Genomic DNA, 25,320 nt, shown 5'->3' with positions numbered 1-25,320 from the left:
CTGAGTCTTTTCCCCCCTCTTTTCACAGTCCTCTTACTCCCAGTTACTGGCAGCTACATGCCTTACAAAGCTTGTATCACGCACAAACAACCCTCTACCATTGGAGCAACGCATAGATATTCGTAAGTAGAGAATTATCGGTTTTTCCTTCAAGAAATTAGTTTGTTTAATGATGTGCTAATAATAGTTAAATTCGTGTTGCTTGTTTGATAATGTTCTGAAATTGCTGAGCATAAAAAATATATAGAATCCAGTTTTTTTCCAGAATTAGGGGCCTTATATAATTATTTCTAGATAAGTCTAAGTCCTCCCTTTTGTCATCAGGGGGACAGTCCTGTCTTTTGTCATCAGACTGTTTTGTTCAGCCTTTACTGCCACTAATAACTAAGAAAAAACAACTGTTAAGGATTTTGAATTCTGTGCAGACAAGCTCAGTACATTCAAGCTCAAGTACATTCAGAACGGCCATACTCCAGGGTCTTCATTGTGACAAGTATAAAATCCTGAATTGGAAAGCCTAGTAATCTTAAATTCAAAGTGCCATTTTCTCAGTAGTATTAAGAATTAAGGGAATACAACAAAAACAAGAGTTACAGGAGGTTTAGGGGAAATAGTCTAAATTTACCATTCCTCAGACATTTCGTATATTTAAAGATGTTTGCCCTTCCCTGGCAGAGCTTGCTTTATGTGACTTTTTTTGTTTTGTAGGGAACTATGTGCTCAACTACCTTGCCACTCGGCCAAAGTTGGCGACTTTTGTGACGCAAGCGCTTATTCAGTTATATGCCAGGATCACAAAACTGGGCTGGTTTGACTGTCAGAAGGATGACTATGTCTTCAGAAATGCAATCACAGATGTCACAAGGTTTTTACAGGTAAGATGTATATATCTGATGTAATAGGAATGTGAGAAGCAGCTTGCATACGCATATGTAATAAACATTACACATTTAAACATTACACAAAGTGGTATTATCTTATACATTCTCTTCTGTGTCTTTTTCACCTTTAATATGCCTTAGCTTTGCGTGTTTACACGTCAGCACAAACTCTGTTCCAATCTTAAGGTACCATAATTTAGTTAACTAATTTCTTATATAGGTGGGCATTTAGTTTAGTTTTATATTTTGACTGTTATGTAAACACTTGAATGAATATCCTAGAATATATATACCTGTCATATTTGGAGTAAGTGTGTTTGAAGGGTGAATTCCTAGCCATGGAATTATACAGTCAAAGGGCTATGTGCGTTTTTGGCTGTCAAAGATACTTCCAAATTATCCTCAAAAAAAGTTGTTTCCTACAGCAATTAAAGAGTGTCTGCCTTTCTCCCGTACCTTCACCCTGCGAGCTCAGCTTTTTAATTTTTCCAATTTAATAGCTAAAAAGAATTAGTATCTCAGCATTTGAGTTATAAATGAGACAAAACAAAATTTTCATTTGTTAATTTACTACCTATTTTTTTCTGTGAACTTCCTGTTTATATTATGTACATTTTAAAAATCTGGTTGTCTTTTTCTTATTGTATGTAGTCTCTTTGTAAATTATGTTATGCATTCATTTGTCACTTATCTTAAATGTATTTTGCCAGTTTCTCTTTGTATAATGGATATGAGGTAATACGAGTATTTTTAAAGTACAAAAGGCCTCAATGTTGATAAAGGCAGATTTAGCAGTCTCCCTGCATGACTGCTAGGTTTTGTGTGCTGCAAAGCAATAGTTTTATTTTATTTTATTTTATTTTATTTTATGTTTATTTACTTTTTGAGAGAAAGAGAGAGAGGCATGAGCAGGGGAGGGGCATAGAGAGGGAGACACAGGATCCCTAGCAGGCTGCAGGCTCTGAGCTGTCAGCACAGAGCCCAGCATGGGGCTTGAACTCACAAACCATGAGATCGTGACCTGAGCTGAAGTCAGACACTCAACCAACTGAGTCAGCCAGGTGCCCCAGCAAAGCAACAGTTTTAAACTGCAATTCCTTGCTACCTTATCCAGGCAGTTTTGATAGCAACACAGGATTGTGCCATTTCAAAATTGTGAGTGCACTGCCATTGCTGAAATCAAGCTGCACATCCCAACTTCTACCTTATGTTTTTGTTTTTGTTTTTGTTTTTTTTTCCAGGATAGTGTTGAATACTGCATCATTGGCGTCACAATTTTATCTCAGCTAACCAATGAAATTAATCAAGTAAGTGCTACAGCCTTCCTCATTGAAGTAAGTGCCATATTTTTTCTCAGTATTGGTGTTTTCTGCTATGTGTGGGATGATCTTTTTTGGCAGTTGTGTGCTTTTGCGGTAAGTGATTAATGCCCTTTGAAACAATAGTTCCATTGGGTTTTCCTCTGTAAGTGCAACCTTCCTCATTCTTAATGTCCTGGTCCTCTTCTGTCTCCAGAATATTTGATCCTCCCATCAGCTAGCTATCCTTGCTGGAATTAAGGTTCATTGTGAGAGATGGGAGGAACAGTCCTAAGTCAAAACGTTAATGAAACAATTGTTAAATGAGTCCAAAAAAGGGACCACAAAAGTGGACCCAGAATATTTGTGTGCCACTTCTGTATACATTAGTATGTGTTTATAATCATTTAAAACTCAGTTCCCATGTGCTATTAAAGATTTGTGAGGGGATCTTTTTAGAATGCATAAAACATTGTGCTAAATACCAAATAATTATTTGAGTATCCATTGACGTTATAGATTACTACAGAGGAAACACCAGTGGCTTTCTTTCGCTCTGGCTATTATTTTGGTAGTCATTTACTTTTATATCCGGCTAAAATTTTATAATTATTGAACAGGCCAGTATTAATATTAATTGTGACATCTCACCCTTCGGTTGTCAGCTGTTAATTACATTGGCATCACTGTTGCTATGGTGCATATTTATGCAGACATTTTTATTAACCCTGAGAAATTTTAACTGTTAGTACTACTATAAATGCATCAGCTTACAGCCATTTAAAATCTGGAGTCCCTATTATATTCTATGTCACATGTGATCCCCACTGTGATCAATCATTATCAAAATAATAATAGCTTATACTTTTGAGTGATTACTATGTGACAGGCACTGTTCTAAAGACTTCACTTATATTAACTAATTTTATTCTCACAGTAGTCCTGTGAGGTAGGTACTATGGTTGTCCCGTTTTCTATATAAGGAAACTGAAGCACATAAAGGTAAATAATTTGCCTAAGATGTCACAGTCAGCAAGCAAAAGTATCTGAATTTGAACCCACATAGTCTTATTCCAGAACCTATGCTCTTAACAACTAACTTATTAATGTAACTGCTATTACCTTTGTGGTAGTAGTAAAGCATGCATGCATTAACTAAATACAGAGATTGTGGAGTTAATGTTCTCCTTTTTGGGGGTGACTGGGTGGCTCAGTCAGTTAAGCATCCAACTTTGGCTCAGGTCATGATCTCATGGTTCATGGGTTTGAGCCCTGCATTGGGCTCGGTGCTGACAGCTCAGAGTCTAGAGCCTGCTTTGGCTTCTGTGTCTTCCTCTCTCTCTAATCCTCCCCCACTTGTTCTCTGTCTCTCTCTCAAAAATAAATAATAAACATTTTAAAAAAATTTTTTTAATGTTCTCTTCTTTGAAGCTTGGCCCCACAAAATACATTAATGTTAATATTTTTAAAAAAGAAAACTTCAAACTTTTGTCTTTCTTAATGGAAATGTGTGTAATGTACTTAATGTAATTATTCTCTATTATGATCAGCATACTTGGAATATGGTACATAATCTAGCTATGGAATAATATTCAAGACATTTATGATGACACAGTGACAGTGAAGCTAGAATTGGGGAATATTTTGAACCACTATAAAATTCAATTTTCTGTTGGGTTTGTGTTTTTTGGGGGGGAGGGGATTGTCAGATTTAAATCAGCATTTTTCTGTCTAAGTTCGTGTTTGAACTTAGAAATAAAATCAAGGGAGGGGTGCCTGGCTTGTTCAGTAGGAGGAGCATGTGACTCTTCATCTCATGGTCGTGAGTTTGAGCCCCACACTGGGTGTAGAGATTACTTATAGATAAAGCGTTAAAAAAAAAGAGAGAGAATCAAGGGGAGTGCTGCATTACTCTTTAATGAGCCCCCTCTTGAATGAGTTGATTGGTCTATAGAAGAGATTTAAGCTTTCGGTAGGTGGTTGGACTAAAAATTCTCTTGGTAACCTTGAAATTCCTTTGTTCCCTTACTGAAGTGTCTGTGTGTCAGAAATAGAGGGCATACTAAAGAAGCCAGCGATGGAGTCCTTAACCACAGAAACCTTTAAAGTTTGGCTGAAAAGAGAAGAACAGAGGAAAAAAATGAGAGACCAATACAACCATTCAATTTAAGTGCTCACTTCTGGGATAGAGACTACATGTTGAAATAGGTTAGAGAAGGCAGAGAATGTTGTGGGCTATTGTCAGTTATCCTAAGTTCATGGTTGTTAGTTAATTAATGACTGTTGTAGAAATTCTATGGTAACTTTAGCCCTGAGCAGATTGTTTACCAAACCCAAGCCTTGCCACTGTCTGTTTCTGAGACTAAGCCACAATACAACATGCTAGTAATTATTAGCAATATCTGCCAGCAGTTTGTTAAATTTTACCCCCTTGTGCAGAGGAAATTAAAACTTTGCAGTGGAGATACTCATCTCTCTTTCCGTCTTCCATCTGTAAGCAATAGACAGATCCTGGCTAGCTGTTAGCCGCTTATTGTCCTTTGCATCCTCTTACTATACATAAGTGAATGGTGATTTAAACATTAAAAATGTATTTTGTATATACAAGTTGGTTTTATTGGAAATCCTAGTTTATTTGAAGTCTGCATGAAAGTTTTTTTTCTTTGCAATTAATTCTAAAACTTGGATTGGTTTATTTTTTGCACAGGCAGACACCACCCATCCTTTAACCAAGCACAGAAAAATAGCCTCTTCTTTCCGAGATTCATCGTTATTTGATATCTTCACACTTTCCTGCAATTTACTAAAACAGGTAAGATTGTAGGTTGGGTCCTCCTTCCTAGGCCTCTTTGAAAGGATGAGAATGAGTGGGGACCTGTTAGGGGTCAGCTCCAAGCCAACCCCTTGAGAGTTGGTGCAGCCCTTTAACCATCACGATCTCTCCTACGACACCTGCCTCTGAGATGCGGAAGAAAGTGGCACGCTGACCACTGACATTAGGAAAAGGATTGGAATTGCCCTATTTCAGAGCTGTTCCCCTAAGCAAAGCACAGTAAATGAACACATATCCCAAGGAATCTAGTATAGCACAGAATTTGGGACTTGCTGTTTGCTTTTTTTATATGCACATAAAATCTCCCTTCATGGAGTAAAGGCATGTTAGCTTTATGGTGTTTGGATTCTTAGTGCTCTGAAAGTAGGTTCAGGCTGCATTGTTAGCATACTGAAACAGGCCAGCTCCCCTGCCCCCTGCTGAGTTACAGGCAGCAAATAAACAAGCAACATCTGTAAGGAAAAGTAGATTTTGAATTTTTAACATCCATTTAGATTTCATATCCTGAAGGGGTAGACAGTTATCATATAAGGAAATTACCTGTTTTAAAGCAGAAAATTGGTGTTGTGGTTCATTTATGGATAGAGTTGAACTAAGAAAACAATGCTCACCTATGAGTTCTACACATTTGTAACAATGTGTAAGGAAGCTTCTCTCTGTAGAAAGCTAAATGGGATTAGCCTCTGGCTGTTTGTTTTTGTTTTGTTGTGGGGGGTTTGGGGGAGTTGGGTTTTTGTTTTTGTTTTGTTTTTGTCTTTAGTCTCTTTCCATTATGTGTCAACTTTTAGAAGCAAGTTTGGATTCTTTCTGTTGCTCCATTTAATGATCTTCATCTTCCTCAATTACTTCATTCTACCTCAGAATTCCCAAACAGTCCTCAGGTTGGGCAAGCTGCCTGGCAAAAGCTGTTGTACCCCCTGGAGGGGAAAAGCTTTGGAGAAAACTGAGGATTGACTCCTCCCCACTGATACTGTCAAAAACAGTTAGCCAGCCGGTCACTGAGTTCACAGACGCTATCCAGAAATTATTAGGATCTCATAGCAAATGGAACAACCACACATCCCATATTGCTTCAGAATCCCTTGTGGTCACTGTGTCTACAACATGTAAAGGATAAGTGTCCAAAGAGGGAGGTCTTTAAATACCAGTTTCATGTTTTTATAGTAAATAAGGATCTAGGATTTTCATAGTGACGTTAAGGTGATAGAAGTATAGCGTCTTTTGCAGGGGAAAACTTGCTTTATTGAGTTGAAATACTGCCCTCCTTTTCTGGCTTAACAGCCTTCTCAGGAGTCTGGCAGCAAGCTGGGAAGAGAGGAGTGATTGTTTGGGGCTCATTATGTGGTCACTTTTACAGGCTTCAGGAAAGAATCTAAACTTGAATGATGAAAGTCAGCATGGCTTGCTCATGCAACTGCTCAAACTCACTCATAACTGCCTAAACTTTGATTTCATCGGCACTTCTACTGACGAGTCCTCAGATGACCTGTGCACAGTACAGATCCCCACCAGCTGGAGATCAGGTAACAGAATTTTACCACCTGGGACAGACTGCTGCTGCTCAGACCTGCACAGCGTCTGTGGGATGACAACCCTTTGCTTGTTGTTAGAGACAATTTAGAAGGTCAGCATCTGCCTTGATAAAGTGAGGAAAAGGTTGTTGGAGGAATCTTACAGATCCCTCAGCCTCAGAGCCTTTTTTTAGTTACTGGGTTACTAACGAATGTAACTTTGACCTTCCTACATTAATCACCTAGAGACCTCTGTGATCTTACTCATTTGACATAATTTCTAGCTTTAAAAATGAAATAAAAGAACTTGTTCTTATTCTGTGTTCTTTAGGATAAAACTTGAACACAGTCCTGATTGGTTTAAGTTCTCTGAGAGTCAGAAAAATGAATCTGTCTCTTAGAGGAGCTAAAACCTAGTTCTCTAAAAACAACAGTGAGGGAAACAAAAAGCCCCTCTTACCTTGTCACTTTGAAAGGAGGTAAACACTGGGAGATAGGAAAGCAGGGAGATGTCCACTGATACATAGTCCCATGTGTACCACTGGCAACGAGCAGACATAGTAACGCACTCCTTTGTCTTTTTCCAGCATTCTTAGATTCTTCAACTCTGCAGCTGTTTTTTGACCTGTATCATTCCATCCCTCCTTCATTTTCACCTCTGGTGAGTCAGGACCACAGTTTCTAAAACAAACCTACTTCTAGAAAGTAGCAATGGTGAATGAGCCTTATGCTTGTTCATTTTGTTGTATAAAATCCTAGAAGCAAGGCATAGAAATAGTGGGGGTAGTTATCTAGCCTTTTGTGGTAAAGCTTGTACCCTAAAGGTTCTTGCAGTAAAGTCTTAGCTTAATTCTCTCTAAATTATTCCTGTCTAATGACAAATTGCTGCAGATGTCAAGCTCTTTTGGTCTTATCTTGAATCTGACTTTATACTACACCTCAAATCACAGGCTGGAGTGGGAGGGTTCACCTTGTATTGTCTAAATGAAGATGATCCTGCCCAAGAAAAGTTTTTAAAATCCTCAGGCACATGTTACATAGGTGATAAATGGAAGCTGTAAGGGGAAGACAAATTTGTATACTATCCTGGACAACATTTGAGGGCTCTTGGAAGTAATGCATTTCTTCTTTAAAGCAGAATAATTACCCTCCTCAAATCTCAAAATTATCCAGGTCCTAAGAGATACTGGTCTCATATTTCAAATTGTTTGGTGTAAAATGCTACTGTACGAAACACACAAATAAAACAGGAAAGTAATGGATGTTTTGCATAGTTTTTCTACAGTAGACTGTTTCCCTGGTTATTATGGTACTTTTCCAAATGTAGACCTTTGCTTTAGTAGAAACATGAAACATTGCTGTTTTTATCTTTACGTTTACTTCAGGAAAAGGTAGCTCACTCAAGAGGGGTAGTTAGTGAAAGGACTATTTGTAAAGATATGTGGGCAACGTTAAGGGAATCCAACAAGGGGTGGTGAGGTGCCATACACCCTTAAGGGAGTGCAATAGTGGGGAGCCCTTGGGGGCAAGAGGAGAAAACCCTGGAAAGAGCTGAAGCTGTGGCTTAGGGGAGGGCTGGACAGCAGAAGGAGGGATACTGCCAATCATGGCCCAGCCAGGAGTTGAGAAGGGGTGCCTCTCTCTTCCTGCCCTTAATCTCCTGCTAGAACTTTCCAGTGGTTGAGGCCTACTAGAGGCAAGAGGGCAGTGGAGCTTGGCTCTGCTTAGTTAACAGAAGTCAGCTTCTGAAGGAGTAGAGCAGTGTGGAGAATGATAGAAGATACAGATCTGGAGGGGCAAACTGTAAATATCTAACATAGTGGGGAAAGAGAAGTGTTTTCAGTATAAAGCCTGGGTTTTTTTAGGACACAGATATAACTTGGTTATTTCATTATAGCACTACATAGCAAAGCCTGATGAGCCAAAATTCTTCATGAAACAGAGAAAACCAAATCTAAAACTTTACTTAAACTATGAATTGAATGATATTTTAAAACCTTAAATACATATCTTAACAAGAATCAAAGAAGCCGGTAGGTGGTCAAAGAATAATACCTAAGTGAATTTCTAAACTCTGGATTTAACTAGTTGTTATGGTAACTTGGATCTAATGGGGTTTTTTTTCTTGTAATAAAGCTGTTTCCAATATCCTAAGTTGCATCTTCCTGAACTTTTTCTACGTCATTGAAATGGTAGCAGGGGTTGAAAGGAAAGAATTAATGGCATATGTAAGAAGAATATTATAGGAGGGGAAGGAGGGAAAAGATAATATGGAATAGCCATATCATCTTTTTAATCAATTGTGTTTGGATTGCATCTGCTTTTAGGTATTATCCTGCTTAGTACAGATTGCCTCAGTCAGAAGATCCCTGTTTAATAATGCAGAGAGGGCCAAGTTTCTCTCTCATCTTGTTGATGGTGTTAAACGAATACTGGAAAACCCACAGGTAAGATTTTTGAGGATTTATTTTTATTTGAATAAATACATACATATATATGCTGTTGTGGGGGTGGGGGTGATTAGTATATGCCTATCTGTTAGGAGTCAGAAGGAAATCCGTCTAGAGGCCACACTTAGCAGAAATCCTAGAGAGCAGTTGGGTGTGTCATTCTTCAGAAGGTTTAAGTGAATCTGTATCTGTAGGCAGTTTCTTGATCCCAAACGAGGGATTTGTATGCTCTCGCTTCAAGAATGCAGGACTTATACAGGAAAAATAGGGAGAGAGCTAGTAATTTTCCCTCAAGAAATGTGGTTTTTGTTTTTGTTTCTTTTTTTTTTTAATATACATTATTTACCTAAGTGTATAGGGCTGCTTTTAGGTGGGAAGAGAGATAAAGTGCTTTTTCTAATATATACATTCTGTAACTCGATTGCCCTTTTTGTCTTTTTCAGTCCCAGAGATTCAGCCAACACCTACTTTTCTTAAAGTACCACTTCTCTACACTAGGAAATACCATACAAGCATTTCATTTTTAAATATACTTAGTCCTGTCCCTCTATTTAAAAAAAAAAAAAAATTTTTTTTTTTTTTTTAAAGTTGAAGTATAGTTGTCTCAGAATGTTACATTAGTTTCAGATGTACAACATAGTGAAACAACTCTTTATGTTATGGTATTCTTACCTCAAGTGTAGCTACCATCTGTCACCACACAACACTACTACAATACCATTGATTATATTCCCTGTGCCGTACCTTTTGTCCCTGTGACTTATTGACTCCATAGCTAGGAGTCTGTATTCCCACTCCCCCTTCACCCATTTTTGGTCATCCCCACAAACCTTCCTCTCTGGCAACCATCAGTTTGTTCTCTGTATGTATAGGTCTGTCTCTGCTTTTTTTTGTCTGTTCATTTGTTTTGTTTTTTAGATTCCACATATAAATGAAATCATACGGTATTTGTCTTTCTCTGTCTGCCTCTCTATATATATGCACACACATACACACACACACACACACACACACACACACACACACACACCACTTTTCTTTATCCATTCATCTGTCACTGGACACTTAACGTTGCTTCCATGTCTTGGTTATTGTGTTGTATATGCTGCAGTACACATAAGGGTGCATATATCTTTTCAGGTTAGTGTTTTTGTTTTCTTTGAGTAAATACCCAGTAGTGGAATTACTATATCATATGGTATTTCTGTTTTTACTTTTTTGAGGAACCTCCATACTGTTTTCCACAGTGACTGCACCAATTTACATTCCTCCCAACAGTGCATGGGAGTTTGTTCTTCACCACATCCTCACCACCATTTGTTATTTTTTGTCTTTTTGGGTCAAGATTTTTTGTTTGGTTTAAAGTAAGCTCTACACCCATTGTGGGGTTTGAACTCATGACTCTGAGATCAGGAGTAGCATGCTCTAATGACTTAGCCAGCCACGTGCCCCAGTATTTCTTGTCTTTTTTTAACTAGCTATTCTGACAAGTGTAAGTGGTAATATCTCATTGTGGTTTTGAGGATTAATGATATTGAGCATCTTTTCATGTGTCTGTTGGACATCTATATGTCTTCAGAAAAATGTCTATTCAGATCCTCTGCCCATTTTCTAATCCGGTTGTTTTTTGGTGTTGAGTTGTATGAGTTCTTTATATATATTGGATGTTAACCCCTTATTTATATCATTTGCAAATATCTTCTCCCATTCAGTGGGTTGGTTGTCTTTTCATTTTGTTGATGGTTTCCTTCACTATGCAAAACCATTTTATTTTGGTATAGCCCCAGCACTTTATTTTTGCTTTTGTTTCTCTTGCCTGAGGACACATATCTAAAGAAATGTTGCTGTAGCCATTGTCAAGAAGATGACTGCCTACATTTCCTTCTAGGAGTATAATGGCTTCAGATCTCACATTTAAGTCTATAGTCCATTTTGAGTTTATTTTTGTGTATGATATAAGAAAGTGGTCCAGTTTCTTTTTTTTTTTTTTTTTGCATGTAGCTGTCCAATTTTCTCAGCAGCATTTATTGAAGACTGTTAAAAATGCATTTATTCATTTAACAAATACACAGATCACCTACTATGTGCCAGGGATGTGTTGGTGAACAAAACAAAGTATGCTAATAGAGGAAGACCTGTGTAAGAAAACAGATATGTTTGTCTAATATGCAAACAAATCCAAAGTGTTTGATAGAAGTATGAAGTAAAACACATAAACATACTAATATAGGACTAAATTTATTATAACAATGGTGATATAATGTAAATAAACTAAACATTTGTGTAACTTTGCCACTGAAGTGTTAGTCTTATTTAATGATAAATCTGACAGATGTGAGAATGAAAATTTCATAATTTTTTTATCAGTATAAGACCAGTCATATCTTAGAATGTGCTCCTTTTATGCTATTTAATAGCCACTTTAGGCAATTAATGTGATCCTTCTGGGCTTCTATTTCAGACTCTTTATTGATGCTAGAAATTTTATCTCACAGGATGATTTTTATGAACACATGAAATAATAGATGCGACCGTCCCTTTTTAAAAACAACTTTTAAAAAAAATTGTTTTTAAACATGCTAACAGAAGTGTCATTCTTTTTTTTTTTTATTATTATTAATTTTTTTTTAACATTCATTTTGGAGAGACACAGCACGAGTGGGGGAGGGGCAGAGAGAGAGGGAGACACAGAATCCAAAGCAGGCTCCAGGCTCTGAGCTGTCACCAAAAAACCATGACTCAGGGCTCGAACTCACGAACCGCAAGATCATGACCTGAACCAAAGCTGGACGCTTAACTGACTGAGCCACCCAGACACCCCGAGATGTGTCATTCTAAGGGAGGACCTGTAGCTCAGAAGTTAAAGTAGATTCTCCTTTCCCCTCATGCCATCCCAAATGTCATTCTGGAAGTATAGTGAATCACATTTTACATTTCATTTTCCTTCTGTGCTGTCACCAGAGTTTATCAGACCCAAACAATTACCATGAGTTTTGCAGACTACTGGCCCGATTGAAGAGTAACTATCAACTGGGAGAATTAGTAAAGGTGGAAAACTACCCTGAGGTCATCCGATTGATAGCTAACTTCACAGTGACCAGCCTACAGGTTTGTCTTTGATTGCTTGTCTCTCTCTCACCTACACATAGGAACCTTTTCTCTGGCTCATTGGTTTTAAACTTCTAAGAATACAGGCAGACCTCGTTTTCTTGCATTTCATTTTATTGCGCTTCACAGATACTGCATTTCTGACAAAGTGAACGTTTATGGCACCCCTGCGTCGAGCAAGTCTTCTGTGTGTGCCATTTTTCAGCACCATTTGTTCACTTCATGTCTCTGTGTCACATTTTGGTAATTCTCCCAATATTTCATGCTTTCTCATGTGTATTACAGTGATCTGTGATCAGTGATTACAGCTTCCTGAAATCTCAGATGATGGTTAGCATTTTTAGCAATAAAGCATTTTTTAATTAAGATATGTACATTGTCTTTTTAGACATAATGCTATTGCACACTTAATATACTATAGTATAGTGCAAACATAACTTTCTTATGTGCACTGGGAAACAAAAAATTCATTTGACTCACTACTGTAGTGGTCTGGAACCAAACCCATGGGTGTGCCTGTATTCCCTTTTTTCCCTCAAGCCAAAGTGAATAGAAGTATAGGGCAACTCTGCAGAGTAGTTCTTGCAGCCTACTCATTTGCATTTAAAAAAGTGCAAGGATTTGGTTAGAGGAACTTGTAGGAATTGCAGGGATAATATTTAGATTATCACTCTGAAAAAGGCAAGATTGGAACAGGGAGCTAGACAGAAGAGGGAAGAGTTAGTGACATCTTTTTCTTAGTCACGTAGTATAAGGCAGTGGTTCTCAAATTTTATGGCTTGATTCAAAATCCTCTGGAGTTTGATGAAAAATGCAAGTGCTTGTCTTACCTCCATAATTTCTGCTTCAGTAGGTCCAGGGTGGAGCCTAAGTGTCTCTGTGTCCAGCAAGTTCTCCCAGTGATCCTCATGGATACTAATGTTTGAGAACCACGTACGCAAGGCTTTCCTTGTGGGAAGGTTTACACAACCAGGATAGAACAGCTCTTTTTATTAGATGGTTAATCTCTGAAATACTAATAAGTACATTGGATGAGTTGTCATGCACAGAACAAAGCCCATAAAAATCTGTCTTTTTTTTTCCCCCAAGTCTTTATCCTTTGTGTCAAGTGGCATGGGACTAATGTATTGTGTACAGAAATGAGAAGTATACTTCCTACTCTTTTGGCTTTCCTTAGCACTGGGAATTTGCCCCGAATAGCGTGCACTATCTCCTGAGCCTATGGCAGCGGTTGGCAGCCTCTGTGCCATACGTGAAAGCCACAGAGCCCCACATGCTGGAAACTTATACTCCTGAGGTCACCAAAGCCTATATCACATCCCGTTTGGAATCTGTGCACATCATACTGAGGTAAGGAACCTGGGACAGGGTTCTGTATTCTCTCTCCAGTTGCCTGGTGTTGGACTTGCCAGAGATGAGACACCCACTTGGCAAAGGCATTCTTGACATGATTCTCTTTTGGAGCTAATGCTGTTAATGGCCATTTTTTCATGTCAGCAGAATAGCAGATGAGAGCATAAAATCTGAAAGAATAGTCTTTAACATACTTATTAGGTCTCTCTTTTTTGCCATCCTTAGTAATATCTTTGACTACTAGGTATATCAGTATACTGTTTGTCCTTGCCACTGATTTCCTTTAAACATGAGAGGAACATTTATAAGCTATAGATGATAAGAATTATGTGTAAGCTATAGGTGCTTTATTTTCCTGAAGAAATAAATGGGTAAATAAGATGACACAATCCAGAGCTTACTAGGAGATGATCCTAAGCAGTGGATAGCTGATTGTATTATAGGAACACATGGTTTCTGTCTACCTTGACTGTTAACTAGACCGGAAATCTATAGCTAAAGAAATGTTAGACCCTTTCAAAAATGACCTGTATAAAGTGAAGTTATTCTTTGTTTAGGGACCTTTCTTGTAGATTTTTTTGTTAGCTGTTTTTCAGGGGAATTTACTTGGATTCTGAAGGTCTGAGGTATTTTTAAAATCAGATCTTAATTGGCTCAGAGTCAAGTACATTTAATTGCCATGAGTGATAGTCTCAACTGTTAATGACTTGAATCATTTCAAAATCCAAGTATTTGTGAAGCCCACTAGAAAGCATCATTCTCTCTTTTTTTTTTTTTTTTTTTTTAACATTTATTTATTTTTAGAGAGAGCACAAGCAGGAGAGGGTCAGAGAGAGAGGGAGACAGAGAATCCCATGGAGGCTCCGCGATATCAGTGCAGAGCCTGATGTGGGGCTGGATCTCACAAACCATGAGATCGTGACCAGAGCTAAAATCAAGAGTCAGACACTTAACTGACTGAGCCCTCAGGAGCCCCGAAAGCATCCTTCTCTTAGTGACATAGTTTCTGTTCCTGAGGATTCAGCTGGTTTCATTGAGGCAGTGTTGAGGAGTGGTTAGACGTGCAGGCTCTGTGCCCAGGGAAGCCAGTTAATAGCTGTGTGCTCTTGGGCAAGGTTATTCGAAGGATCACACAGCTATGTCCTGGCCCAGTGTGTGGACCATGGTGCACCCACAACTGTGAACTCTAGCTGTAATGGGGGCAGTGTTGCAGCTGCTGGGGTGTCACACTACAATGTAGCAATACACAAAGAGCTTGCAGTATGACAAGATTTTTAAATCTAGGAGCAGTAGGTAAGGTAGGACCTGGTGTAGATCCACAGTGCCTCAACTGCAATTCTGAAATCCAAGATCTAGAACCAAATTTTCTCATCAGTTTGGAATGAAAATGCATTTGGTGGCAAAACTTGACATGTGCTAGTATGAGCACATTTATAGTTTTTTCTAAAACTTATGTTTTTTGTGACTATTCATAATATTGATACATTTTGCTACAGGAATGTTGTATTTGATACCCCAGAGAGTCCATTGAGGGTTCATATTATATGGTAGAAGCATTCATATTGCTTCATTAAAATCTGGAGATTTCTAAGTTTCAAAATACATTGGGCCACAAAGACCGCACATGAGGACAGGATATTTGTAGTCCCAAAGGTTATTATAGTCAAGGACCAAGAGCCCCTGGGGTGAGAAGCATAAGACAGAGAGGGTTGAGGCAGACGAATGTTAAGGGAGCAGTTGTTCAGATCAAAAGACTGGACACGAACACACAGAATCTATCTAAAGAAGACGCATCCTAGGGTGACGACACTGGTCTTCCCACTTTTTATATATATTCCTTCTGTGCAAAAGGGAGTGTGGGGATGTGGGCCTCTACCAGTGGAAGTGTTGGCTAAATGCAGAAGAACAAGAGCTGTCGTGGTAAGGAAATCAATAGCATATTTTAAGAGAGCCGCCTTCTTCTTCCCTCGGGATCAGGGATGGACTGGAAGACCCTCTGGAGGACACAGGCCTGGTGCAGCAGCAGCTGGACCAGCTGTCTACTATCGGACGTTGTGAATACGAGAAGACGTGTGCGCTCCTTGTGCAGTTGTTCGACCAGTCTGCCCAATCCTATCAGGAGCTGCTACAGAGCGCCAGCGCAAGCCCCATGGACATCGCCGTGCAGGAGGGTGAGTGGGTGGGGGATGCGGCCTGTTAGGCGGTGCTGCCAGTACCCCTTCACTCGTTGCCACCTCTCTCTCTTTTTTTTTTTTAATGTTTATTTTTGAGAGAGCGCAAGTCGGGGAGTGGGGGAGGGAGGGAGAGAGGCGAGACACAGAATCCCAAGCAGCCTCTGCACTGTCAACACAGAGCCAATCAGGGCTCCACGCAGGGCTCCTCCTACTCACGATTTTGACCTGGGCCGAAATCAAGAGTCAGATGCTCAGCTAACTGAGCCACCCAGGCACCCCTTATCACCACCTCTCTTTCCTCCCTTTACCCCAAAATGACTCTTCCATCATTAGTTACCTCCATCTGCACGAAAGGCTATTATAAATAAATGCCACAGGTAGCTGGGGAAGAGTAACCAAAATCTTATCTACATGGATGTCTTTAACTTCAAGAAAGTACTGGACTATAAAAGTAATGACCTTGTCTGATAGGAGAATGTCTGTTACCTAATGAATTTCCCTTAGCAGAGTGGGGTGATAGCTATACTCTGTAGGAAAAGTTAGGCATTATGGCTTTACCATAGTGTTCTTAAGATTACAGAAGCCCATAGTAAGAAATGAACCTCACTGTGAGGAAATTTCTTCAATGAAGTAACCACTGGAGTGGACACTAATAGGTCTTCTTCCTGTTGCAGGAAGGCTGACATGGCTGGTTTACATCATTGGCGCAGTGATTGGTGGCCGGGTTTCATTTGCCAGCACTGATGAGCAAGATGCTATGGATGGCGAGCTTGTCTGTCGGTAAGTGGTCTCACAGAGGCTTTCTATTTCACTGCTGTGACTGCCACTGCTCCTTTTGGTGTTCTCAAGCCATGGGAGCTTGGCCTGCTTCTGTTAGTGCTTTCCTCCCATTGTATAGAATGTAATCTCACAAACCTGATTGCCCATGAAAATGAAGGTCCAACTGCAGACATTTTATAAATACATTTTATAAATATAGCAGAAATTCTACCTTCAGCTTTTACTGAGGAAACATCTGCAGTAATTCAGCAAGGAAATGATGGATACAGAATTAGGAAAATGACAGTAGGGAGTAGCTTTTAGTTTTAAGGACAGTATCTCAGAGTTAATGAAATGTGGACTACTTTTGCAATAGCAGAGTGAGACTAATAGGAAACTGTGGTTCTTCAAATATTTCCAAATATGGAATTGCAGAGTTTCTGCAGCCTTTCAAATCTCTTGACATAACTTTTCCACCCAGAGGATTTCAAGTTACTTTGTACCTGTGATTCTTATCCATCTTTCTAAAAAAACCTATAAATGAACATTTAATGATTTCTAAAATTTCACCTAACACGGAAATAAAAAGGCAGGATTTTTTAATACTCTATTGCAGAGGTTCTCAAACCTTTTCACCAAGACTGTTTGTCCTCTTAAAAAGTATCGAGGATCTCAGGGCCCCTGGGTGACTCAGTCCATTGAGCATCCAGCTCCTGATTTTGGTTCAGGTCATGATCTCATAGTCATGAGATCGAGCCCCACATCAGGCTCTGTGCAGAGCATGGAGCCTGCTTAGGATTCTCTCTCTCTTCCTCTTTTTGCCCCTCCCCTGCGCACATGCATGCTCTTCCCCTCTCTCCCTCTCTGTCTCTCTCTCAATAAATAAACTTTAAAAATAAATAAATAGTATTTGAGAATCTCAAAGAGCTTTTGTTTATAAGATATAGCTATCAAAAGGACACCCGGGTGGCTCAGTCACTTAAGCTTCCCACTCTCGGTTTCGGCTCAGGTCATGATCTCATGGTTTCGTGAGTTTGAGCCCCGTATCGTGCTCTGTGCTGGTAGTGTGGACCCTGTTTGAGATTCTCTCTCTCCCTCTCTCTGCCCCTCCCCTGCTCACACTGTCTCTGCTCTCTCAAATAAAATAAAATAAAACTTAAAAAGAAAATAAGATACAGCTATTGATATTTTTCGTATTAAAAAGTAAAACTGGGGTGCATGGCTGGCTCAGTAGAGCATGCAACTCTTGATGTCGGTGTTACGAGTTTGAGCCCCACATTGGGTGTAGAGATTACTGAAAATCTTTTTTAGGGGCGCCTGGGTGGCTCAGTCGGTTGAGTGTCTGACTTTGGCTCAGGTCATGATCTCACAGTTCATGGGTTCGAGCCCCGTGTCAGGCTGTGTGCTAACAGCTCAGAGCCTGGAGCCTACTTCAGATTCTGTGTCTCCCTCTCTCTCTCTGTCCTTCCCCCACTCATGCTCTGTCTCTCTATCTCTCAAAAATAAGTAACATTCCAAAAAAAATATTTTTTAAAAAATAAAAATAAGTAAAACTGAGAAAGTTTAAATTTATTCATTTAAAAATAACAATAAGCCCAAAACATGTCAACAGAAATAATGTTTTTTTAAATATTTTTCAAAAAAATTAATGAGAGAAGTGTCTTTGTTTTAATGTGTGGCCCAGAAGTCAGCTGGATTCTCAGATCTGTGTCCGCATTCAGTCTGTCATGATGTCATGCGTCTGGTAGCCACTGGACACCCCAGTGCACCCTCCTGTCAGAACGCAAGTAGAAGAGCAGGTCATGTTTCAGTATTGTGTGACCTTGGGGAACCGCCACCCTGAAGGTTTCTGAACTTTGAGATGCTCTCCTTAGAGATAAGCACATTTTAACATGATGCCTTAGAATATTTTGGTTCCCAGACATTTCAATCCGTAATTCCTATTCTGAAAATGCCCATTTGTCTGTTATCAGATGCCCATATGCCCTTAGGTGCCTTAATCCTGACAAAAGTCTCCACGGCATGTCACACTGGCATTTTTTGAAGAGCCGACCAAAGATTTGATAAGGATGAAAGCAAATAAGCTTTCTGATTCAGCAGCTTGGTGTGACACCGTGTGTGTGTCCTAATATAAATTGAAGACAGTGTCTTGTATCCTCGTTTCTCACACTGAGTGTTACAGCATCAGGCCTGAGTCTGATTCACTCATGATGTGTCAGAAATAGTTTACCACCTGTTCTCATGTCATCAAAATGTCAGATGACTTGCTTGTAATAACACTCATTCAGTACTTACACGCTTGCATTCCAGCCTTCTTTCACCAGGGAAAGGCTCGGGGAAAAGAGACAAGGTCACAGTAGCACAGGGATGAGGTCACGGTGGTATATCTGCTCTTGGTTCCTGGAGCTTTTACCTACCTGTGGACATTGTCCTTCATGGGTCCATTCCCTTCATGGCTCGGTGGGAAAAAAGATTGAGGACCATGGGCTTAGTCCAGTCTCCCTCGTTTTATGGGTGAGGAATTGGGACTCAGAAAATAAATTGCTTTACTCAAGGTCTCACAGAAGTTTCAGGAAGACCGTTACCCCAATACTGGTCGGGGGCGGGTAGGGTCCACTATTTTTAAGCTAATTATGAGTTCTGACTCAGCCTGCGGTCTCAGTGGACTAGAAGTTTTAAACATCCAACCGGACACTCATATTCATTCTCTGGCTATGGTTCCTATGGGGGCAGAAATGGAGAATTTTGTCCTCTCAGCAGAGCATAGAGCCTGTAGAGAATGCCTTTTAGATAGGATGGGTAAGGAGAGGAGACACATATGACCATTGGAGGGTAGGTTGGATTTTCTAAAGTGACCAGGATATCCTGCTGTTGAGAGAATCATTGCTCTTCTTCCTCTAGGGTGCTCCAACTGATGAACCTGACAGATTCTCGCTTGGCTCAAGCGGGTAACGAGAAGCTAGAATTGGCCATGCTGAGCTTTTTTGAACAGTTTCGTAAGATCTACATTGGGGACCAGGTGCAAAAATCCTCTAAGGTAACAGACTCTCAGTTGGCTCTACTTCTTTCTCACTTGGGCTTGCGGAATTGCTAACTAAGAAACATCTGATAACAATTCAGACACAGGTTTTAGTATCAGGATAGTCCACATGTCTCCTCTTCATGTGTAGAATTTTGAGAGATTCATCAAAGAATTGGGTCCATCTCTCTAATGCTCCCTATGCTTAACAAATGGCCAGTTCAAACATCTATTGGTCTCAACACTGGCAATTCTCAGTTTCTGTACATGAATTGATACTGAGAACAGCAGAAGGTTTTGATAGTCTTTATAATCTCAGGGTCGAAGGGGACTGGTAAGATAGCTCAGCATCTATCCAGTGTCAAGTAATACTTCGAAACTAGCTTAATCCCTTCAACAAAGACTTCCCCTACAGTTTCGTCCATTTTCTTCCCACATCTTACCCCTGAATAAGGACAAACACAGTACTGAGATGTGATTTTTCTAATCCATATTTTCTGATTACTTTCTCTTCCCTTAACACAACACCAGCTGTACCGCCGACTCTCAGAAGTTCTGGGCTTGAATGATGAGACCATGGTCCTAAGCGTCTTCATAGGAAAAATGTAAGTGTTTGGCTTGCCATCAGCAAGAGTCCCTTGCAACTGTAAAATGTGATCTTGGCATTATGCTGCCAGTGCCTTGGTATTCCAGCATTGATCGTTTGCGTCAGAAAATTGTGCATTTGAGTGTGTGACAAGCTGTGCTTAGAGATATGGCCCGGCCCCAGAGCATTCCAGGCTTGTACAGGCAAGGATTTAATTTTGTTCATGTGGAATCTCCTCTATAGCCTCTGGAATCACCGGTGAAACCCTGTCATGGCATTAGCAAAATGGACATCCCTCCCCAGAGGTGCTCAGCCTCTCACCCAATCACCCTGCTGCCAGAGATGCCCAGAGTAGGCATTCGTTTTCTGGTGCTGATTTCCACTAGGTGTGCGCCCCCCCCTGCCAGGAGGAGAGCCCCACTTTAAAACAGGCTTATTCCTCTCAAGAACTATCACACTCTTGAAGAGTCTTGAATCTGCAAAATCTAGTGCTGTTTGAACTGTCTTCAAAGTTGGAGCTCCTAATTGGCCCTTTTTTTGTTTGTTTTCTTTTTTTTTAAGTTTTGCCCCCTTTGTTTACATTTTCCCCTTTTTAGGAGCTCAGTATCTCAAAGCACACAACTAGGAGCTAAATATTTTACCCAGGGCTGTGTGCAAAGTGACATTTTTCCCCTTCCAGCCATCCCAATCCTAAACACCCATATTCATGAGCTGGTTAATAATTTGATGCAAAAAGCAAAGGGGGTCTAAAGGACTCTGCCAGCCAAGAACCCGGAAGCAAGGGCTACTAGAATTCTGCAGCTGACAGTGGATGGCGCAGGTGCAGAATTGCATACGTCTGCATGTTATCACTGCCGCAGAAATCTCTTACCCTTGCTGCAGAAATCAGCCCTGGAGTGCCCCAGAATTCCAAGGGCCTGGGTATGGGCCAGTGTAGCTTTGGAACCAAGTAGTGAAGATTATCTGAAGGATAATTTTTCTAGTCAACCAAATGTAAGTACGGAGATTTTATACCCATTTTTTGTGGTTGTGATGTCTGTGAATTGGTGATGCAGATGTGTGGTGACTCTTGGTGGATGATTTTCTTCTTCTTCCAACCCTCAAGGAAACCAGGCAAATCAAAAGTATCTCCTGCTTTTTTTTTCTTTTTGTCCTCCAGCATCACCAACCTGAAGTACTGGGGCCGCTGTGAACCAATCACTTCCAAGACACTACAGCTTCTCAATGATCTCTCCATTGGATATCCTTTTCTAAGCCGGTTTCTGTGCACAGCAGGAACTGTGGCTTGCCACAGTCTTAGAAATCATGGCCTCCTGCTGCTTCCACTTTAATTTAGCTTTATGTGTGCTCAGGTATTCTCCATTCTCCTAGGAGCCAAAGCCAATACCCACACAGAATCCAGGGAGAATTCCAGACTCCAAATAGGAGCCACCCCATAAGCTAACAGTTTCTACAGATTTATGCCTGGTTATCTCTAAGATCCAGAAATACATAGCAGAGCTGTCTGATCAGTATACACTCTGTGGCCATGATTTTTGCATTCCCAGTGATGACAGAGTCCACCTTGATTGTCAGCCTGTTGCTAGAAGCAGCCTGATTCCAGGCCCTGCAGTAAAAGTAGTGACTGTATTCCCTCTTGGGCTGGACCAAGTCTACTATAAAGTTTGAATTGCTCTTGAGGCAGGCTTCCACAATCAGGGGTCTACAAGAGACTAAACCCTATAAAAATTAGTGACTTTTAAGACTGTACGTAACTAGTGCCATTCTAAATGCATAAGAGAGAACCTAATTCACCACACACCATGGATGCCTTAGGCAGGGATTTAGGGCTTAATTTGCTCTTAGAAGCCCCAGTGAGAAAAGCTGTCCTAGGATATTCATGATTCTTGGGGGGGAACTGCTGGGTTTTATCTCTTTTCTTACAGATAGGAGTTTGGTATGGGTATTCTGTCATCAATCAGTTAAATACTGCTTAGAAGAAAACACATTTTCCCCCCCCATTTGGCAGGTGTTATATTCAAGTGCTTAAGGAAAATAAGATAATCTGGGTATGGAATTCATAGCCAAGAAAGAAGCTACTTTATCCTAGAAAGTTGCATTCTGCATTAAAGATTCTTCATTTGCACACACTTTCCTTGACCTTCTTTCTTTGTCTTCACATACAGTAGTGTAAGGAAACTAGTGAAGCTTAGTGCGGTACAGTTCATGCTGAACAATCACACGGTGAGTGATTTAGCACCTCTTCCCGGTTCTCTTCTCCAGCCAGCCACACACACTTCCTCAGCCATATAAGAGGGATGTTTCAATTGAGGTCCGTAGTGCCCCCACAGCCAGAGACTGCTCCCTGACTCCCTTCACACTGCCAGATCACACTTACTCTCATCTGAGCTGCTCTTTGGAATCCAAATTATCTGAATTATGGTGAAGCTGCCTACTATTATTCATAGAAAGATAAATTAGTTGTAGATAACAACAATCATTAAAAAAATTTTTAATCCCACTCATACCCTTAAGGAATGATGATGTGGCCATTAGCTTGAAACGGCTCAGTAATTCTGAAATTCCTGGCTTGCCTTCCGCCTGTGACCCATGTCTTTATCTTTTTAACTTGTCTTCTTTTTTTTTAATAGAGCGAGCACTTTTCATTTCTGGGTATTAACAATCAGTCCAATCTGACAGACATGAGGTGTCGGACTACGTTCTACACGGCACTTGGGCGTCTCCTCATGGTGGATTTAGGTACTGCAATAAATCCTAGAGGCTCGCGTAGTAGTCTGGCATTGTTCTAAATTCTTACTTGAGCATGGAAAACTAGATGTGGGGGAGGTCTTTTTTGTTGTTTCATCAGTAACAAAACTGTCTGAAATAACGGTCTGATTTCACCAAGAACAGATCATGCTATAATGGTTCCTGTAACTGGAAGAGAAGAACTATATGTGCCAGTTTTCATCTGATGTGCAGTGATTTTTAAAACCTATTTCATACTTGTCCTCAGAAAGTTAAGAGAATTGAGGCCTAAATGCCTGTTGTTGGCCAGATAACCCTCTACCCCACATGAAGGTGCAACCCACCCAAGACAGTCAACACAACTTTTCATGCCCACCTCCCCCCCCCAGTTCACTAGCACATGTGAACCCACAAGGCTTAAGAGCCTTTGTAGCTGCCGTGTGATATTAGCAGTTTGGGGTCAACTAATGACTGAAACGCAGCACTTGTCTTCATTCTGAGCTATTTAAGTTCAATCCTACTATATAACATTACAGAACCTTCCAGGTTTATGGAAGATTAGTGAAAAGAGAGAAGTGTGAAGAGAGCCTCCACAGGCACCTGACTCCAGTACGAGTCTCATCAGGTTCTCATACACCAGACTCGGTCCTTTCTTAACTGACTGTCAGCTGTCACTTAAGGAGAAGTAAATAAAAACATAGTACCTCATACACATAGGAATCTCTGGTATTGTCAAACACAGTGTGGACATCCCTGGACTGGATGACTTCCGGCCATTTTCTAGTTTAAAAATTCTCTCTATATATTTTATTCTGAAATTAGTACTCATACCCGTGGGGATGATAAAGGGGCCCCCTTGAATTATCCTCGGGTCTGCTCATCTTTCATACCATCTTATTTTCCTTGCATGCATAGCTTTGAATTTTTTATATTGGAGTCACACCCTGGGTTGTTTACCTTTCAGGAGAGGATGAAGATCAGTATGAGCAATTCATGCTGCCACTCACAGCCGCATTTGAGGCTGTGGCCCAGATGTTTAGCACTAATAGTTTCAACGAGCAAGAGGCAAAGGTGAGTCCTTCACCCACTGATTGACCAGTTTCTGCTTTTGGGCAGCCCTTGACAGAAACTAGATTAGCTATTACTACAGAAAATAGTGCTCATCCATACATTTCCCACTGATTTCACTTCTATTTAATCTCTTGGGCTCCTGGGATTTTGAAATCGACAAACCAGTAGAGATTTATAAAGTCTTTTGTTTTTATGTTAAAGTGTTTTCTTATGTAATACTTATGATTTTTGTCTACATTTTCAAATGTAGTAGCATAAAGTTATTTTGTGTGTTTTCCTATTGTTTTTTGATCTCTGGTTGTATCTTTAGTTATGTGTCGCCTCTCAGTTTTAATACTGCATATTTGTGCTTTCTCTTTCCTGGATCAGTCTTGCCAGAAATGTGTCAACTTTGTTAGTCTTTGCAAAAACAAAACAAAACCCTGTTGTATCTTTGTTTTCTACTTCATTCAGTTCTGCTCTTTATGTTTATTTTCATATGTTTTTCTTGGGGTTTTTCCATTCTAACTTTTCAGCCCTCCTTCTTTCCTAATGTAATCATTTAAAGCTATAACTGTCCCTCTAGGCATATTATTCCACATGTTGGTTTACATAATGTAAAATTTACCAGCTTAACCATTTTTTAGGTGTACAGTTGAATAGCATTAAGTATATTAACACTGTCATGAAATAGGCCTCCAGAATCTATAGTTTTTGTATGTAACATTTTCATTTTCATTCAATTCTTTGGATTTTCTAATTTCCATTAAGATTTCTTCTTTGACAGGAGTCATTTAGAAGGGTGTATGAATTTCCACATATATGGAATTTTAAAGTTACCTTTAGTTATTGATTTCTGGCTCTCAGAATTATCATTTCTTGATTTTTGCTCTCCTCATCTTCACACATACCTGCTCTCCTTGTCCATAGATCTCTGGACCAAAACCAGAAGATACTAGGCTATTAATATTTGTAGGACGTAGGACTTTTTTGCAGTGTTCATAATGATGCTGAAGCTGAATTATAGTCACCAAATAGCCAGAAGTATTGCCCCAAGGTGCCAGGCTTTACCTAATATTCTAAAATTCTGTTTTCTTCTCTAGAAAGCCTCTTAGTTTTCTGTCTCTAAATCATCAGGGAAGTCACGGAGCAACACCACTTTGCCCGGCTGTCTCCCCTCTTTCTACCAGTGTTTTGAGATAGGTACTATTCAGAGTTGAGTTTAGTGTGGAGCATGTCAGTAACTTGAGCTAGAGTACTAACCAGTACCAAGGATAATTGAGGGATATCACTGAATAGCAGCCCTTTTCCCCATCACTTTAGTTCCATGCAAAGCAGGTGAAATTAATGAAAAGAACCATTTTGGCCACGAACTGCAAGCATTTTCCACATCTTTGTCACACCTCATGTAATAAGTTTTTTAAAGTGGCTGTGTCTTAGATTTGAAGACAAGTTATGGTATCAGTTTAGGAAGAGAATTGTCTGCTTAAAGCAGGCTGTTAGAAGTACAGTCTGTTTTGTTTTGTTTATTTAGAGAGAGAGAGTGTGTGTGGGGGGGGGGGAGGGGCAGA

General features: G+C 40.0%; 1 protein-coding gene across 3 annotated transcripts in view; it reads left to right on the top strand.

The window, feature by feature from the left end:
• XPO7 (exportin 7) overlaps nucleotides 1-25,320 on the top strand; it is a 40,047-nt gene that overhangs the window by 2,771 nt on the left and 11,956 nt on the right. Inside the window, exons 3-19 of one of the 3 annotated variants that reach the window (XM_015542799.2) lie at nucleotides 29-122; nucleotides 709-875; nucleotides 2,123-2,188; nucleotides 4,887-4,991; nucleotides 6,370-6,535; nucleotides 7,111-7,184; nucleotides 8,851-8,970; nucleotides 11,935-12,081; nucleotides 13,259-13,431; nucleotides 15,412-15,605; nucleotides 16,283-16,388; nucleotides 19,269-19,404; nucleotides 19,918-19,991; nucleotides 21,132-21,212; nucleotides 22,132-22,195; nucleotides 22,603-22,711; nucleotides 23,664-23,770. In XM_015542799.2, coding sequence (XP_015398285.1) covers nucleotides 29-122; nucleotides 709-875; nucleotides 2,123-2,188; nucleotides 4,887-4,991; nucleotides 6,370-6,535; nucleotides 7,111-7,184; nucleotides 8,851-8,970; nucleotides 11,935-12,081; nucleotides 13,259-13,431; nucleotides 15,412-15,605; nucleotides 16,283-16,388; nucleotides 19,269-19,404; nucleotides 19,918-19,991; nucleotides 21,132-21,212; nucleotides 22,132-22,195; nucleotides 22,603-22,711; nucleotides 23,664-23,770 — 1,983 coding nt within the window. Of the gene's footprint in view, nucleotides 1-28; nucleotides 123-708; nucleotides 876-2,122; nucleotides 2,216-4,886; nucleotides 4,992-6,369; nucleotides 6,536-7,110; nucleotides 7,185-8,850; nucleotides 8,971-11,934; nucleotides 12,082-13,258; nucleotides 13,432-15,411; nucleotides 15,606-16,282; nucleotides 16,389-19,268; nucleotides 19,405-19,917; nucleotides 19,992-21,131; nucleotides 21,213-22,131; nucleotides 22,196-22,602; nucleotides 22,712-23,663; nucleotides 23,771-25,320 lie in introns of all 3 variants that reach the window. The other 2 variants (XM_015542798.2, XM_042983305.1) reach the window with 2 other exon arrangements.

Source organism: Panthera tigris, chromosome B1 (assembly GCF_018350195.1).
Source record: "Panthera tigris isolate Pti1 chromosome B1, P.tigris_Pti1_mat1.1, whole genome shotgun sequence".
In the NCBI taxonomy this organism is placed as follows: Eukaryota; Metazoa; Chordata; class Mammalia; order Carnivora; family Felidae; genus Panthera; species Panthera tigris.
Note: the sequence above shows the minus strand (reverse complement) of the source record. Positions and strands in the feature narration are given on the sequence as shown.